The following is a 17205-nucleotide window of genomic DNA, read 5'->3' on the forward strand; positions in this document are numbered from 1 at the left end:
ATGTTCTACAGAGTGAGTGAGTGGAGTTTGTATGATCTCCCCCTGTTCTACAGAGTGAGTGAGAGGAGTTTGTATGACCTCCCCCTGTTCTACAGAGTAAGTGGAGTTTGTATGATCTCCCCTTGTTCTACAGAGTGAGTGAGTGGAGTTTGTATGATCTCCTCCTGTTCTACAGAGTGAGTGAGTGGAGTTTGTGTGATCTCCTCCTGTTCTACAGAGTGAGTGAGTGGAGTTTGTGTGATCTCCCCCTGTTCTATAGAGTGAGTGAGTGGAGTTTGTATGATCTCCCCCTGTTCTACAGAGTGAGTGAGTAGAGTTTGTATGATCTCCCCTTGTTCTGCAGAGTGAGTGGAGTTTGTGTGATATCCCCCTGTTCTACAGAGTGAGTGGAGTTTGTATGATCTCCCCCTGTTCTACAGAGTGTGTGTGGAGTTTGTATGATCTCCAACTGTTCTACAGAGTGAGTGAGTGGAGTTTGTATGATCTCCCCCTGTTCTACAGAGTGAGTGGAGTTTGTATGATCTCCCCCTGTTCTACAGAGTGTGTGTGTGGAGTTTATATGATCTCCCCCTGTTCTACAGAGTGAGTGGAGTTTGTGTGCTCTCCCCCTGTTCTACAGATTAAGTGGAGTTTGTATGATCTCCCCCTGTTCTACAGAGTGAGTGGAGTTTGTATGATCTCCCCCTGTTCTATGGAGTGAGTGAGTGGAGTTTGTATGATCTCCCCCTGTTCTGCAGAGTGAGTGAGTGGAGTTTGTGTGATCTCCCCCTGTTCTATGGAGTGAGTGAGTGGAGTTTGTATGATCTCCCCCTGTTCTACAGAGTGAGTGAGTGGCGTTTGTATGATCTCCCCCTGTTATACAGAGTGAGTGAGTGGCGTTTGTATGATCTCCCCCTGTTCTACAGAGTGAGTGAGAGGAGTTTGTATGATCTCCCCCTGTTCTACAGAGTGAGTGAGTGGAGTTTGTATGATCTCTCCCTGTTCTACAGAGTGAGTGAGTGGAGTTTGTATGATCTCCCCCTGTTATACAGAGTGAGTGGAGTTTGTATGATCTCCCCCCTGTTATAGAGTGAGTGAGTGGAGTTTGTATGATCTCCCCCTGTTCCGCAGAGTGAGTGGAGTTTGTATGATCTCCCCCTGTTCTGCAGAGTGAGTGGAGTTTGTATGATCTCCCCCTGTTATAGAGTGAATGAAGTTTGTATGATCTCCCCCTGTTCTACACAGAGTGAGTGGAGTTTGTATGATCTCCCCCTGTTATAGAGTGAATGAAGTTTGTATGATCTCCCCCTGTTCTACACAGAGTGAGTGGAGTTTGTATGATCTCCCCCTGTTCTACAGAGTGAGTGAGTGGAGTTTGTATGATCTCCCCCTGTTCTACAGAGTGAGTGAGTGGAGTTTGTATGATCTCCCCTTGGTCTGCAGAGTGAGTGGAGTTTGTGTGATCTCCCCCTGTTCTACAGAGTGAGTGGAGTTTGTATGATCTCCCCCTGTTCTACAGAGTGTGTGTGTGGAGTTTGTATGATCTCCAACTGTTCTACAGAGTGAGTGAGTGGAGTTTGTATGATCTCCCCCTGTTCTACAGAGTGAGTGGAGTTTGTATGATCTCCCCCTGTTCTACAGAGTGAGTGGAGTTTGTGTGATCTCCCCCTGTTCTACAGATTAAGTGGAGTTTGTATGATCTCCCCCTGTTCTACAGAGTGAGTGGAGTTTGTATGATTTCCCCCTGTTCTATGGAGTGAGTGAGTGGAGTTTGTATGATCTCCCCCTGTTCTGCAGAGTGAGTGAATGGAGTTTGTGTGATCTCCCCCTGTTCTATGGAGTGAGTGAGTGGAGTTTGTATGATCTCCCCCTGTTCTACAGAGTGAGTGAGTGGCGTTTGTATGATCTCCCCCTGTTCTACAGAGTGAGTGAGAGGAGTTTGTATGATCTCCCCCTGTTCTACAGAGTGAGTGAGTGGAGTTTGTATGATCTCCCCCTGTTCTACAGAGTGAGTGAGTGGAGTTTGTATGATCTCCCCCTGTTATACAGAGTGAGTGGAGTTTGTATGATCTCCCCCCTGTTATAGAGTGAGTGAGTGGAGTTTGTATGATCTCCCCCTGTTCTGCAGAGTGAGTGGAGTTTGTATGATCTCCCCCTGTTATAGAGTGAATGAAGTTTGTATGATCTCCCCCTGTTCTACACAGAGTGAGTGGAGTTTGTATGATCTCCCCCTGTTATAGAGTGAATGAAGTTTGTATGATCTCCCCCTGTTCTACACAGAGTGAGTGGAGTTTGTATGATCTCCCCCTGTTCTACAGAGTGAGTGAGTGGAGTTTGTATGATCTCCCCCTGTTCTACAGAGTGAGTGAGTGGAGTTTGTATGATCTCCCCTTGGTCTGCAGAGTGAGTGGAGTTTGTGTGATCTCCCCCTGTTCTACAGAGTGAGTGGAGTTTGTATGATCTCCCCCTGTTCTACAGAGTGTGTGTGTGGAGTTTGTATGATCTCCAACTGTTCTACAGAGTGAGTGAGTGGAGTTTGTATGATCTCCCCCTGTTCTACAGAGTGTGTGTGTGGAGTTTGTATGATCTCCAACTGTTCTACAGAGTGAGTGAGTGGAGTTTGTATGATCTCCCCCTGTTCTACAGAGTGAGTGGAGTTTGTATGATCTCCCCCTGTTCTACAGAGTGAGTGGAGTTTGTGTGATCTCCCCCTGTTCTACAGATTAAGTGGAGTTTGTATGATCTCCCCCTGTTCTACACAGAGTGAGTGGAGTTTGTATGATCTCCCCCTGTTCTACACAGAGTGAGTGGAGTTTGTATGATCTCCCCCTGTTCTACAGAGTGAGTGAGTGGAGTTTGTATGATCTCCAACTGTTCTACAGAGTGAGTGAGTGGAGTTTGTATGATCTCCCCCTGTTCTACAGAGTGAGTGGAGTTTGTATGATCTCCCCCTGTTCTACAGAGTGAGTGAGTGGAGGTTGCTACTGAGAGATTGAAGTCGATCAGGTGATGATGGAGGTCTCCGTGTGTGTGTGTGCGTGCGTGCGTTGCGCGCGTGGGGTTGGTGGATCAGGTGATGATGGCCGCCTCCTACTGGTCTCTGCTGGCCCCCGCCATCGAGCTGGCGGCCGAGGGCGGGGGGCTGCTGGCGCCCCTCCCCTTCGTCCCGGCCGCGCTCGGCTTCCTCGCCGGCGCTGCCTTCGTCCACGCCGCCGATCGGTGCCTCCCGGCGGCGGTGAGACGCTCGCGCCGGGGCACAGGCAAAGGTCCCCCTCCTCACCCGGGGTAGCCTTCACGGGCTGTCGGGGCAAGTGCTGTTAACGAGCAGCAGCAGCACGAGCAGCAGCAGCTGTGCAGGCCGGCACCGTGGCACACGAGGGGTTGGGGTGGCCGGCCCCCACGCCCGGCCCGCTACAAAGACAAAGGTCACCTGTGTAGTCTTCGCACACTGTCTGGGCAAGTGCTGTAAGCAAGCAGCAGCGTCTACGCTGCGCTATGAACCTGGCGACCCGGGTTCGATTCCCGCTCACGGCCAACACCAGTGACGATTATCTGAACCGGTCCTGGGCCTCCCCTAGGTCGACTCGGCCTCAAATGAGTACCCGGTGCGGTGTGTAGTAAACATCGCCACTGGGGGAGACGAAGGCGGTCGGGCGTGGTGCTGGACACCCACCCCCTCGTGTGTGCCGTGACGGCCTTCATAGGTGCTGCTCGCTAACAGCACTTGCCCCTACAGTCTGTTAAGGCTAGACGGGGGATCTTTGTCTATGCATGTGTGTGTGCGTCTGCGCGTGACTGTCTACGCGTGCGTGTCTTCGTGTCTACGTGCGTGTCTTCGTGTCTACGTGCGTGTCTTCGTGTCTATGTCTACACGTGCGTGTCTCCGTGTCTATGTCTACACGTGCGTGTCTTCGTGTCTATGTCTACACGTGCGTGTCTTCGTGTCTATGTCTACACGTGCGTGTCTTCATGTCTATGTCTACACGTGCGTGTCTTCGTGTCTATGTCTACACGTGCGTGTCTTCGTGTCTATGTCTACACGTGCGTGTCTTCGTGTCTATGTCTACACGTGCGTGTCTTCGTGTCTACGTCTACACGTGCATGTCTTCGTGTCTATGTCTACACGTGCGTGTCTTCGTGTCTATGTCTACACGTGCGTGTCTTCGTGTCTGCGTCTACAGGTGCGTGTCTTCGTGTCTATGTCTACACGTGCGTGTCTTCGTGTCTATGTCTACGGGTGCGTGTCTTCGTGTCTATGTCTACACGTGCGTGTCTTCGTGTCTATGTCTACACGTGCGTGTCTTCGTGTCTATGTCTACACGTGCGTGTCTTCGTGTCTATGTCTACACGTGCGTGTCTTCGTGTCTATGTCAACGCGTGCGTGTCTTCGTGTCTATGTCTACACGTACGTGTCTTCGTGTCTATGTCTACACGCGCGTGTCTTCGTGTCTATGTCTACACGTGCGTGTCTTCGTGTCTATGTCTACACGCGCGTGTCTTCGTGTCTATGTCTACACGTGCGTGTCTTCGTGTCTATGTCTACACGCGCGTGTCTTCGTGTCTATGTCTACACGTGCGTGTCTTCGTGTCTATGTCTACACGTGCGTGTCTTCGTGTCTATGTCTACACGTGCGTGTCTTCGTGTCTATGTCAACGCGTGCGTGTCTTCGTGTCTATGTCAACGCGTGCGTGTCTTCGTGTCTATGTCTACACGTACGTGTCTTCGTGTCTATGTCTACACGCGTGTGTCTTCGTGTCTATGTCTACACGTGCGTGTCTTCGTGTCTATGTCTACACGTGCGTGTCTTCGTGTCTATGTCTACACGCGCGTGTCTTCGTGTCTACGTCTACACGTGCGTGTCTTCGTGTCTATGTCTACACGTGCGTGTCTTCGTGTCTATGTCTACACGTGCATGTCTTCGTGTCTATGTCTACACGTGCGTGTCTTCGTGTCTATGTCTACACGTGCGTGTCTTCGTGTCTATGTCAACATGTGCGTATCTTCGTGTCTATGTCTACACGTGCGTGTCTTCGTGTCTATGTCTACACGTGCGTGTCTTCGTGTCTATGTCTACACGTGCGTGTCTTCGTGTCTATGTCTACACGTGCGTGTCTTCGTGTCTATGTCTACACGCGCGTGTCTTCGTGTCTATCTGCGTGCGTGTCTTCGTGTCTATGTCTACGGGTGCGTGTCTTCGTGTCTATGTCTACACGTGCGTGTCTTCGTGTCTATGTCTACACGTGCGTGTCTTCGTGTCTATGTCTACACGTGCGTGTCTTCGTGTCTATGTCTACACGTGCGTGTCTTCGTGTCTATGTCTACACGTGCGTGTCTTCGTGTCTATGTCTACACGTGCGTGGCTTCGTGTCTATGTCTACACGCGCGTGTCTTCGTGTCTATCTGCGTGCGTGTCTTCGTGTCTATGTCTACGGGTGCGTGTCTTCGTGTCTATGTCTACACGTGCGTGTCTTCGTGTCTATGTCTACACGTGCGTGTCTTCGTGTCTATGTCTACACGTGCGTGTCTTCGTGTCTATGTCAACGCGTGCGTGTCTTCGTGTCTATGTCAACGCGTGCGTGTCTTCGTGTCTATCTGCGTGCGTGTCTTCGTGTCTATGTCTACACGTGCGTGTCTTCGTGTCTATGTCTACACGTGCGTGTCTTCGTGTCTATGTCTACACGTGCGTGTCTTCGTGTTTATGTCTACACGTGCGTGTCTTCGTGTCTATCTGCGTGCGTGTCTTCGTGTCTATGTCTACACGTGCGTGTCTTCGTGTCTATGTCTACACGTGCGTGTCTTCGTGTCTATGTCTACACGTGCGTGTCTTCGTGTCTATGTCTACACGTGCGTGTCTTCGTGTCTATGTCTACACGTGCGTGTCTTCGTGTCTATGTCTACACGTGCGTGTCTTCGTGTCTATGTCTACACGTGCGTGTCTTCGTGTCTATGTCTACACGTGCGTGTCTTCGTGTCTATGTCTACACGCGCGTGTCTTCGTGTCTATCTGCGTGCGTGTCTTCGTGTCTATGTCTACGGGTGCGTGTCTTCGTGTCTATGTCTACACGTGCGTGTCTTCGTGTCTGTCTACACGTGCGTGTCTTCGTGTCTATGTCTACACGTGCGTGTCTTCGTGTCTATGTCAACGCGTGCGTGTCTTCGTGTCTATCTGCGTGCGTGTCTTCGTGTCTATGTCTACACGTGCGTGTCTTCGTGTCTATGTCTACACGTGCGTGTCTTCGTGTCTATGTCTACACGTGCGTGTCTTCGTGTCTATGTCTACACGTGCGTGTCTTCGTGTCTATGTCTACACGTGCGTGTCTTCGTGTCTATGTCTACACGCGCGTGTCTTCGTGTCTATCTGCGTGCGTGTCTTCGTGTCTATGTCTACGGGTGCGTGTCTTCGTGTCTATGTCTACACGTGCGTGTCTTCGTGTCTATGTCAACGCGTGCATGTCTTCGTGTCTATGTCAACGCGAGCGTGTCTTCGTGTCTATCTGCGTGCGTGTCTTCGTGTCTATGTCTACACGTGCGTGTCTTCGTGTCTATGTCTACACGTGCGTGTCTTCGTGTCTATGTCTACACGTGCGTGTCTTCGTGTCTATGTCTACACGTGCGTGTCTTCGTGTCTATCTGCGTGCGTGTCTTCGTGTCTATGTCTACACGTGCGTGTCTTCGTGTCTATGTCTACACGTGCGTGTCTTCGTGTCTATGTCTACACGTGCGTGTCTTCGTGTCTATGTCTACACGTGCGTGTCTTCGTGTCTATGTCTACACGTGCGTGTCTTCGTGTCTATGTCTACACGTGCGTGTCTTCGTGTCTATGTCTACACGTGCGTGTCTTCGTGTCTATGTCTACACGTGCGTGTCTTCGTGTCTATGTCTACACGTGCGTGTCTTCGTGTCTATGTCTACACGTGCGTGTCTTCGTGTCTATGTCTACACGCGCGTGTCTTCGTGTCTATCTGCGTGCGTGTCTTCGTGTCTATGTCTACGGGTGCGTGTCTTCGTGTCTATGTCTACACGTGCGTGTCTTCGTGTCTATGTCTACACGTGCGTGTCTTCGTGTCTATGTCTACACGTGCGTGTCTTCGTGTCTATGTCAACGCGTGCGTGTCTTCGTGTCTATGTCAACGCATGCGTGTCTTCGTGTCTATCTGCGTGCGTGTCTTCGTGTCTATGTCTACACGTGCGTGTCTTCGTGTCTATGTCTACACGTGCGTGTCTTCGTGTCTATGTCTACACGTGCGTGTCTTCGTGTCTATGTCTACACGTGCGTGTCTTCGTGTCTATGTCTACACGTGCGTGTCTTCGTGTCTATGTCTACACGTGCGTGTCTTCGTGTCTATGTCTACACGCGCGTGTCTTCGTGTCTATCTGCGTGCGTGTCTTCGTGTCTATGTCTACGGGTGCGTGTCTTCGTGTCTATGTCTACACGTGCGTGTCTTCGTGTCTATGTCTACACGTGCGTGTCTTCGTGTCTATGTCTACACGTGCGTGTCTTCGTGTCTATGTCAACGTGTGCGTGTCTTCGTGTCTATGTCAACGCGTGCGTGTCTTCGTGTCTATCTGCGTGCGTGTCTTCGTGTCTATGTCTACACGTGCGTGTCTTCGTGTCTATGTCTACACGTGCGTGTCTTCGTGTCTATGTCTACACGTGCGTGTCTTCGTGTCTATGTCTACACGTGCGTGTCTTCGTGTCTATCTGCGTGCGTGTCTTCGTGTCTATGTCTACACGTGCGTGTCTTCGTGTCTATGTCTACACGTGCGTGTCTTCGTGTCTATGTCTACACGTGCGTGTCTTCGTGTCTATGTCTACACGTGCGTGTCTTCGTGTCTATGTCTACACGTGCGTGTCTTCGTGTCTATGTCTACACGTGCGTGTCTTCGTGTCTATGTCTACACGTGCGTGTCTTCGTGTCTATGTCTACACGTGCGTGTCTTCGTGTCTATGTCTACACGCGCGTGTCTTCGTGTCTATCTGCGTGCGTGTCTTCGTGTCTATGTCTACGGGTGCGTGTCTTCATGTCTATGTCTACACGTGCGTGTCTTCGTGTCTATGTCTACACGTGCGTGTCTTCGTGTCTGTCTACACGTGCGTGTCTTCGTGTCTATGTCTACACGTGCGTGTCTTCGTGTCTATGTCTACACGTGCGTGTCTTCGTGTCTATCTGCGTGCGTGTCTTCGTGTCTATGTCTACACGTGCGTGTCTTCGTGTCTATGTCTACACGTGCGTGTCTTCGTGTCTATGTCTACACGTGCGTGTCTTCGTGTCTATGTCTACACGTGCGTGTCTTCGTGTCTATGTCTACACGTGCGTGTCTTCGTGTCTATGTCTACACGTGCGTGTCTTCGTGTCTATGTCTACACGCGCGTGTCTTCGTGTCTATCTGCGTGCGTGTCTTCGTGTCTATGTCTACGGGTGCGTGTCTTCGTGTCTATGTCTACACGTGCGTGTCTTCGTGTCTATGTCTACACGTGCGTGTCTTCGTGTCTATGTCTACACGTGCGTGTCTTCGTGTCTATGTCTACACGTGCGTGTCTCCGTGTCTATGTCTACACGTGCGTGTCTCCGTGTCTATGTCTACACGTGCGTGTCTTTGTGTCTATGTCTACACCTGCGTGTCTTCGTGTCTATATCTACACGTGCGTGTCTTCGTGTCTATGTCTACACGTGCGTGTCTCCGTGTCTATGTCTACACGTGCGTGTCTTCGTGTCTATGTCTACACGTGCGTGTCTCCGTGTCTATGTCTACACGTGCGTGTCTTCGTGTCTATGTCTACACGTGCGTGTCTTCGTGTCTATGTCTACACGTGCGTGTCTCCGTGTCTATATCTACACGTGCGTGTCTTCGTGTCTATGTCTACACGTGCGTGTCTCCGTGTCTATGTCTACACGTGCGTGTCTCCGTGTCTATGTCTACACGTGCGTGTCTTCGTGTCTATGTCTACACGTGCGTGTCTCCGTGTCTATGTCTACACGTGCGTGTCTTCGTGTCTATGTCTACACGTGCGTGTCTTCGTGTCTATGTCTACACGTGCGTGTCTCCGTGTCTATATCTACACGTGCGTGTCTTCGTGTCTATGTCTACACGTGCGTGTCTCCGTGTCTATGTCTACACGTGCGTGTCTCCGTGTCTATGTCTACACGTGCGTGTCTTCGTGTCTATGTCTACACGTGCGTGTCTCCGTGTCTATGTCTACACGTGCGTGTCTTCGTGTCTATGTCTACACGTGCGTGTCTTCGTGTCTATGTCTACACGTGCGTGTCTCCGTGTCTATATCTACACGTGCGTGTCTTCGTGTCTATGTCTACACGTGCGTGTCTCCGTGTCTATGTCTACACGTGCGTGTCTCCGTGTCTATGTCTACACGTGCGTGTCTCCGTGTCTATGTCTACACGTGCGTGTCTCCGTGTCTATGTCTACACGTGCGTGTCTCCGTGTCTATGTCAACGCGTGCGTGTCTTCGTGTCTATGTCAACGCGTGCGTGTCTTCGTGTCTATCTGCGTGCGTGTCTTCGTGTCTATGTCTACACGTGCGTGTCTCCGTGTCTATGTCTACACGTGCGTGTCTTCGTGTCTATGTCTACACGTGCGTGTCTCCGTGTCTATGTCTACGGGTGCGTGTCTTCGTGTCTATGTCTACACGTGCGTGTCTCCGTGTCTATGTCTACACGTGCGTGTCTTCGTGTCTATGTCTACACGTGCGTGTCTCCGTGTCTATGTCTACACGTGCGTGTCTTCGTGTCTATGTCTACACGTGCGTGTCTCCGTGTCTATGTCTACGGGTGCGTGTCTTCGTGTCTATGTCTACACGTGCGTGTCTCCGTGTCTATGTCTACACGTGCGTGTCTTCGTGTCTATGTCTACACGTGCGTGTCTCCGTGTCTATGTCTACGGGTGCGTGTCTTCGTGTCTATGTCTACACGTGCGTGTCTCCGTGTCTATGTCTACACGTGCGTGTCTTCGTGTCTATGTCTACACGTGCGTGTCTCCGTGTCTATGTCTACACGTGCGTGTCTTCGTGTCTATGTCTACACGTGCGTGTCTCCGTGTTTATGTCTACGGGTGCGTGTCTTCGTGTCTATGTCTACACGTGCGTGTCTCCGTGTCTATGTCTACACGCGCGTGTCTTCGTGTCTATGTCTACACGTGCGTGTCTCCGTGTCTATGTCTACACGTGCGTGTCTCCGTGTCTATGTCTACACGTGCGTGTCTCCGTGTCTATCTGCGTGCGTGCGCAGCCTCTGGACGCTGCCCAGGCGGTGGCCGTGCCGATCGACGGCGCCAAGAAACGCGACGACCGCCACAGCGGGGACCTCCCCACGCTGCACGACAGCCTCACGGCCGTGCACATCGGTAGGGAGCAGCACCAACAGCAGCAGTAGCAGCAGCAGCAGCAGCAGTAGCGCTAGCAGCAGCAGCACCACCAGCAGCAGTAGCAGCAGCAGCACCAGCAGCAGCAGTAGCGCTAGCAGCAGCAGCACCACCAGCAGCAGTAGCAGCAGCACCACCAGCAGCAGTAGCGCTAGCAGCAGCATCACCACCAGCAGTAGCAGCAGCAGTACCACCAGCAGCAGTAGCGCTAGCAGCAGCAGCACCACCAGCAGCAGTAGCAGCAGCAGCACCAGCAGCAGTAGCGCTAGCAGCAGCAGCACCACCAGCAGCAGTAGCGCTAGCACCACCAGCAGCAGTAGCGCTAGCAGCAGCACCACCAGCAGCAGTAGCGCTAGCAGCAGCAGCACCACCAGCAGCAGTAGCGCTAGCAGCAGCAGCACCACCAGCAGCAGTAGCAGTAGCACCACCAGCAGCAGTAGCGCTAGCAGCAGCAGCACCACCAGCAGCAGTAGCAGCAGCAGCACCACCAGCAGCAGTAGCGCTAGCAGCAGCAGCACCACCAGCAGCAGTAGCGCTAGCAGCAGCACCAGCAGTCGCAGTAGCAGCACCACCAGCAGCAGTAGCGCTAGCAGCAGCAGCACCACCAGCAGCAGTAGCGCTAGCAGCAGCACCACCAGCAGCAGCAGTAGCAGCACCACCAGCAGCAGTAGCGCTAGCAGCAGCACCACCACCAGCAGCAGTAGCAGCACCACCTTTAACTCTTTTTCTCTTCTTGCTCCTTTCACTGGAACAGACTTTCCCCTCCAAGTTAAGCAGCCGCCTTCACTAACGTCTCGCCAAAGTCTTGCAAGTCTTACTAAAGTCTCACTAAAGTCTCACTCAAGTCTCACAAATCTCACTAAAATCTCACTCAAGTCTCACTAAAGTCTCACTCAAGTCTCACTCAAGTCTCACAAATCTCACTAAAATCTCACTCAAGTCTCACTAAAGTTTTACTAAAGTCTCACTAAAGTCTAACAACTCTCACTAAAGTTTCACTAAAGTTTTACTAAAGTCTCACTAAAGTCTAACGAGTCTCACTAAAGTCTCACTAAAGTTTTACTCAAGTCTCACTAAAGTCTCACTAAAGTCACTAAAGTCTAACAAGTCTCACTAAAGTCACTAAAGTCTAACAAGTCTCACTAAAGTTTTACTAAAGTCTTCACTAAAGTCTAACAAGTCTCGCTAAAGTCTCACTAAAGTATAACGAGTCTCACTAAAGTCTCACTAAAGTTTTACTCAAGTCTCACTAAAGTCTCACTAAAGTCACTAAAGTCTACCAAGTCTCACTGAAGTCTAACAAGTCTCACTAACGTCTCACTAAAGTTTTACTAAAGTCTCACTAAAGTCTAACAACTCTCACTAAAGTTTCACTAAAGTTTTACTAAAGTCTCACTAAAGTCTAACAAGTCTCACTAAAGTCTCACTAAAGTTTTACTAAAGTCTCACTAAAGTCTCACTAAAGTCTAACAAGTCTCATTAAAGTCTCACTAAAGTCTCACTAAAGTCTCACTAAAGTTGCACTAAAGTTTCCGCTCGGCACTCAAAACCCACTTCTTGGTACCTCTCAGCTCACCCCATGACCCCCCCCCCCAATTAATCTCCGCCTCGTGCCACCGTTAATTTTCTTTCTTCATATTCTCATTGCACGGCTGTCACTCATTCCCATTCATTCACCACCCCCTCCCCCCCAACTCATTCATCACTCTGTTCGTCATCGTTCACTGCCATCAATTTCACTCTCACCGAAGATCATCCCCCCCCCGCCCAATTTGGCTCCTCTCTCGTCTGTTTCATCCGCGTCCTCTCCACACTCGCTCCGTGGTTACGTCCGCGTGTGAAAGCGCTCCTCGCAACAGCGCGGCTGCGGTACAACGTCCCGGCAAGATGAGGCGAGCTCAGGAATTTTCCGCATCGACCGACCGACCGACCGACCGACCGATCGCGATTGACCAACCCCGCCCTCCCGCCTCCCGCAGAGCGGGACAGGTCTGACAACGGAGAGGTGTTCCAACGGAGGAGGCCGGTCGCTGGTGGCGCAATGGGAACGGGAGGAGGAGGAGGAGGAGGAGGAGGGGGCGGCTGGGGGGGGGGTGGATCTGACGCGGCGATCGCCGGCGCGGTCGCTCCGGAGAGCCGGCGAGCCGAGAGCTGGCGGAGGATTCTCCTCCTCATCCTCGCCATCACCATCCACAACATCCCAGGTGCCGACGTCCTCGTCCTCATCGTCGTCATCGTCGTTGTCGTCATCGCCGCCACCCATCGTTGTTGTCTTTGTTGTCGTTGTTGTTGTTATTGTACGAAGCCGCTGGGAGTTGTGATGCAATTTTAAATCCTCATCGAGAGCGACAAACTCATTTGTTTAGAAAACTGCTTCTTAAATTTCGATTGAAAGCTTCCGTGACTGCAAGGATTCATCTTCTTTGGTTCTTTCGGTAAAGTCACGTATTATTTTATTCTCATTCTACGTGACTTTACCGAAAGAACCAAAGAAGATGAAACTGCTCCTTATTCTTAGCTCTTTCGGTAAAGTCACGTTGAAGGGAAACAAAATAATAAAATATATATAAAACAATAAAAAAATATATATACATTATTATTTTATTGTTTCCCTTCAACGTGACTTTACCGAAAGAGCTAAGAATATGAATTACTGCATTCGCGAAAGCTTTAAATCAAAATGTAAACTGCTTCTTCTGGTTGTTGTGCTTAGTTTTGTGGGCCTTCCCCGCCCCCACCCGTACCTCCGATCAGCACGGTTGGCTACGTACGGTGCGAAAGAAGTTCAGCGTGCTTACTGTACACGATGTCTCCACCGCAGAGGGCCTTGCCGTTGGCGTGGGGTTCGGAGCCATCGGCAAGACGAAGTCGGCCACGTTTGAGAGCGCGCGGTGAGTGCTGTCGCTTCCTTCCCTCTGCCAGATGCCGCCTCTCTCCCCTGCTCGGTCCACACCGCACCTCCAAGAAGCACTATCAGGCTCAGGCTCTGCCGCAGGGCGTGATTTGCGTGGTGATGATGATGATGATGATAAGTCTGCTGACAAAATTTATCTTGATTCGGCGGTGGCTATGAGATGTTGACTACCTCGCCTGGTATACAGGAGGTCGTGGGTTCGATCCAGACCCTGACGCCTGCTGCTGCTGTAAATTTGGAGTTTGCGTGTCTCTCTCTCTCTCATCATCATCACGGTGGCTAGGAGATGTTAACTACCTCGCCTGGTATACAGAAGGTCGTGGGTTCGAACCTGACGATGCCTGCTGCTGCTGTATATTTGGAGTTTGCGTGTCTCTCTCTCGCTCTCATCATCATCAATCATCACGGTGGCTAGATGTTGACTACCTCGCCTGGTATACAGGAGGTGGTGGGGTCGACCCCCGACGCCTGCTGTAAATTTAGAGTTTCCGTGTCTCTCTCCCCGTGGGCACGTGGACTTTTCTCCGGATCCTCCGGTTTTCCCCCTCCACATTTTTAATCGACGTCACGCGTTTTAGAGTATTTGGCCGCTGCTATCACGATGACGACGATGATGATGATGATGACGATGATGACGATGATGACGATGATGATGAGCTGCCCACTTGGTTTGAGCCATCATTTGCGATGGCCAGGGTCGCAGCTCAGTGCACAGGGGGGGGTGGGGCCTTACGCCTGCTAAAATAACAAAACACCTCTCGGAGTTTCACAGCTTCATCAGTCGTTTGGGAAGTCGTCTTCCGGTGAGTTTGGAGGCGTGACGCCGGGTGGCGCACGACAACATCGGCCCACTCTTGCGAACGCCGTCAGGGGGTTCTCCAGGCAAACGCGCGTACGTACGTACGTACGTGTACGTGTGTGTGTGATACGCTCAACAAAGTGTGTACGTACGTATCGTGTACGCAAGCAATAAGTACGTACGTATCGTGTACGTACGTATCGTGTACGTACGTACGTGTGTGTGTGTGATACGCTCAACAAAGTGTGTACGTACGTATCGTGTACGCACGCAATTTGTACGTACGTATGATGTACGTACGTACGTATCGTGTATGTACGTATTGTGTACGTTCGCGATACGCCACTTTGTCGAGCGATGGTCTGTGGCCAGGTCGCTTTCCGTAAAGAAGAAGCTCACACCTCAGCGGGCTTTAGATGGTAAAAGGAATGAACATTTGCGTTAGTTGTATTTGTATCTTTGTCGTAAAGGCGATTTGTTCAACTTTCCTCCACTTGGTTTTTCGTAACTGTTTGTCGCTGTAACGTTCTGACCGCGTGCCCCGACTGGACATCCTCCTGCGGTATAAATATTCCGATTCTTCCGAGCGAGCAAGGCGACGTCATCGCCGCGACATCGCCGCCGTTACTACGCGCCGCGCGGTATTTACCGGGGCGGCCGCTGGCTTTCGTGCAGGGAATCTCCGCGGCGAACGAGCTTTTGCCCCGCCGTGCCAGGTCACCCACGCATGTCGCAGCGACGATGACGATGACGACGAGGAGGACGACGAGGAGGACACCTGACTGAAGTCCAACTCGCTCGCTCGCCGCCGTTCCCCGCGTTTGCCATTCGCAGGAATCTGGCGATCGGAATCGGCATTCAGAACTTCCCGGAAGGCCTCGCGGTCAGCCTGCCGCTGAGGGGGGCGGGCGTCCGCCCGTGGAAAGCGTTCTGGTGAGCGCACGGGCGCGGGCGGACACGCACAGACACGCACGCACAGACACGCACGTACAGACACGCACGTACAGACACGCACGTACAGACACGCACGTACAGACACGCACAGACACACATAGACACACACAGACACACACAGATACAGACACGCACAGACACACACAGATACAGACACGCACAGACACACACAGACACATACAGATACAGACTGGCACAGACACGCACAGACTGGCACAGATACGCACAGACTGGCACAGACATGCACAGACATGCACAGACATGCACAGATATGTACAGACACCCGCACAGATAGAGACACGCACAGACACACAGACAGACACACGCACAGACACACGCACAGACACCCGCACAGATACAGACACGCACAGACACACAGACAGACACACGCACAGACACATACAGAAACAGACACGCACAGACAGACACACATACAGACACAAAGACACAGATACGCAGAGACAGACAAACACACGGACAGACACAGACTGTCACACAACAACAACAACCGCCATTCGCCACTAAGTGGCGGTGACGTCACCACGACGCTTGTGCCAGGCCATGTGCACCTTGAGGCCACGTGAAGTGTCGAACGCCCGCTGACAGGTCATGGGGCAGACCCAGGTGCCACGGGTTGACTAAGATGACTGGCTGATGCACCACCTGTACCCCCTACTGTGCCAACCTGCTGTGCTTTAGCCACCCGGCGCTCTGCTCGTTGTTGTGAGCCTCGCTCCTCCGCCCTCCATTGTTGTTGGAGGGCGACTGCCTCCAACTGCCCAGTAGCGTCCTTCACGAGCCTCCTCCACAGAGGCCGATCTTGACACCACTGGTACCAGTCATCGGCAAGTCCACTCAGCTCCACGTCCTCCTGTACCACATCACTCCATCTCTTCTCTAGCCCGTGCCGTGCCCGTTTAGCCCCCTCGATCCGGCCGAACAAAAACTGTTTCGGCATGCGGTGGCTGGGCATGCGGGCTACATGACCCAGCCAACGCAGCCTTGCCTGCCGGAGGAGCTCACCGATGGGACCTTGCCCAGATCTTTCAAGTATTTGTGAGCTCCTCACACAATCCAGCCTGGTTAAACCCAGGATGGATCGTAGGCAGGCTAGCCTAAATGTTTCTAACCGGCGAAGTTGTTCGGCAAAACAACCCCCTACCTCTTCGCGGTGCCGGACGGGCAACTCTGTCGTGGACAGTGCTGTGGGGGAAGGGGCCAATTCCGATTGGCCCCTCCCCTCATGGCGTCTGTGACCACCACAGTGGCTAAACGGGGGCTCTGGACGGGTGCGAGGGGCTGGTAACCCCTCCACCTTCAAAAAATTACCACGAAACCACGACTGAAATATATAACAGTCACACACACACGCGCGTGTGCCAGGTACGGGCAGCTGAGCGGGATGGTGGAGCCCGTGGCGGGGGTGCTGGGCGCCGTCGCCGTGATGGTGGCCGAGCCCCTGCTGCCCTTCGCGCTCGCCTTCGCCGCCGGGGCCATGGTCTACGTCGTGGTGGACGACATCATCCCCGAGGCTCACGCCGGGTGAGTCGCCCGCCCGCTTGTCTGCTCGCTCGCCCGCCCGCCCGCCCATCCGTTCGCTCACCCGCCCACGCTTTCACTCGCTCGCTCAATCGCTCGCCCACCCGCTCGCCTGCTCGCTCGTCCGCCCGCCCGCCCGCCTACCCACTTGCTCGTTCACTCATTCGCTCACTCGCTCACTAAGTCGCCCGCTGGTCCATTAGCTCGCTCGTCGACTCGCTCACTCCCCCGCCCGCTCTTTCACTAGTTCGTTCACTCGCTCGCCCAACTGCTCGCCCACCCACCCACTTACTCACCCACACACCCACTTACTCACCCACCCACCCACTTATTCACCCACACACCCATTCACCCACCCACCCGCCCGCTCATCCACACGCCCGCTCACCAACCCGCTCACCCACCCACCCGCCCGCTCACCCACCCACCCACCCGCTCACCCACCCGCCCGCTCACCCACCCACCCGCTCGCTCACCTGCATGCTACTCGTGCGCTCGTCCGCTCACTCACTAGCAAGCTCCATCCCGGATCAACATCGGTGAAGAATATACAAACCTGTCCTGGGCCTCCCCTTAGGGCAACTCAGCCTGAAATTAGTTAACCGATTTGTCTGTGTGCGCGTGTGTGTGTTGCTGGTCACC

General features: G+C 52.7%; 1 protein-coding gene across 2 annotated transcripts in view; it reads left to right on the forward strand.

Moving 5' to 3' along the window:
* The window catches only part of SLC39A11 (solute carrier family 39 member 11), a 48209-nt gene that overhangs the window by 25921 nt on the left and 5083 nt on the right, over nucleotides 1–17205 (forward strand). For both annotated transcript variants that reach the window (XM_076054116.1, XM_032980309.2), the window contains exons 4-9: nucleotides 3053–3214; nucleotides 10225–10339; nucleotides 12337–12561; nucleotides 13179–13248; nucleotides 14905–15003; nucleotides 16408–16566. In XM_076054116.1, coding sequence (XP_075910231.1) covers nucleotides 3053–3214; nucleotides 10225–10339; nucleotides 12337–12561; nucleotides 13179–13248; nucleotides 14905–15003; nucleotides 16408–16566 — 830 coding nt within the window. The remainder of the gene's footprint in view (nucleotides 1–3052; nucleotides 3215–10224; nucleotides 10340–12336; nucleotides 12562–13178; nucleotides 13249–14904; nucleotides 15004–16407; nucleotides 16567–17205) is intronic.

The sequence above is a fragment of the Petromyzon marinus genome, chromosome 64, assembly GCF_048934315.1.
Source record: "Petromyzon marinus isolate PM22_M1 ecotype Great Lakes invasive population chromosome 64, UKy_Petmar_22M1.pri1.0, whole genome shotgun sequence".
NCBI classification, from domain to species: Eukaryota; Metazoa; Chordata; class Hyperoartia; order Petromyzontiformes; family Petromyzontidae; genus Petromyzon; species Petromyzon marinus.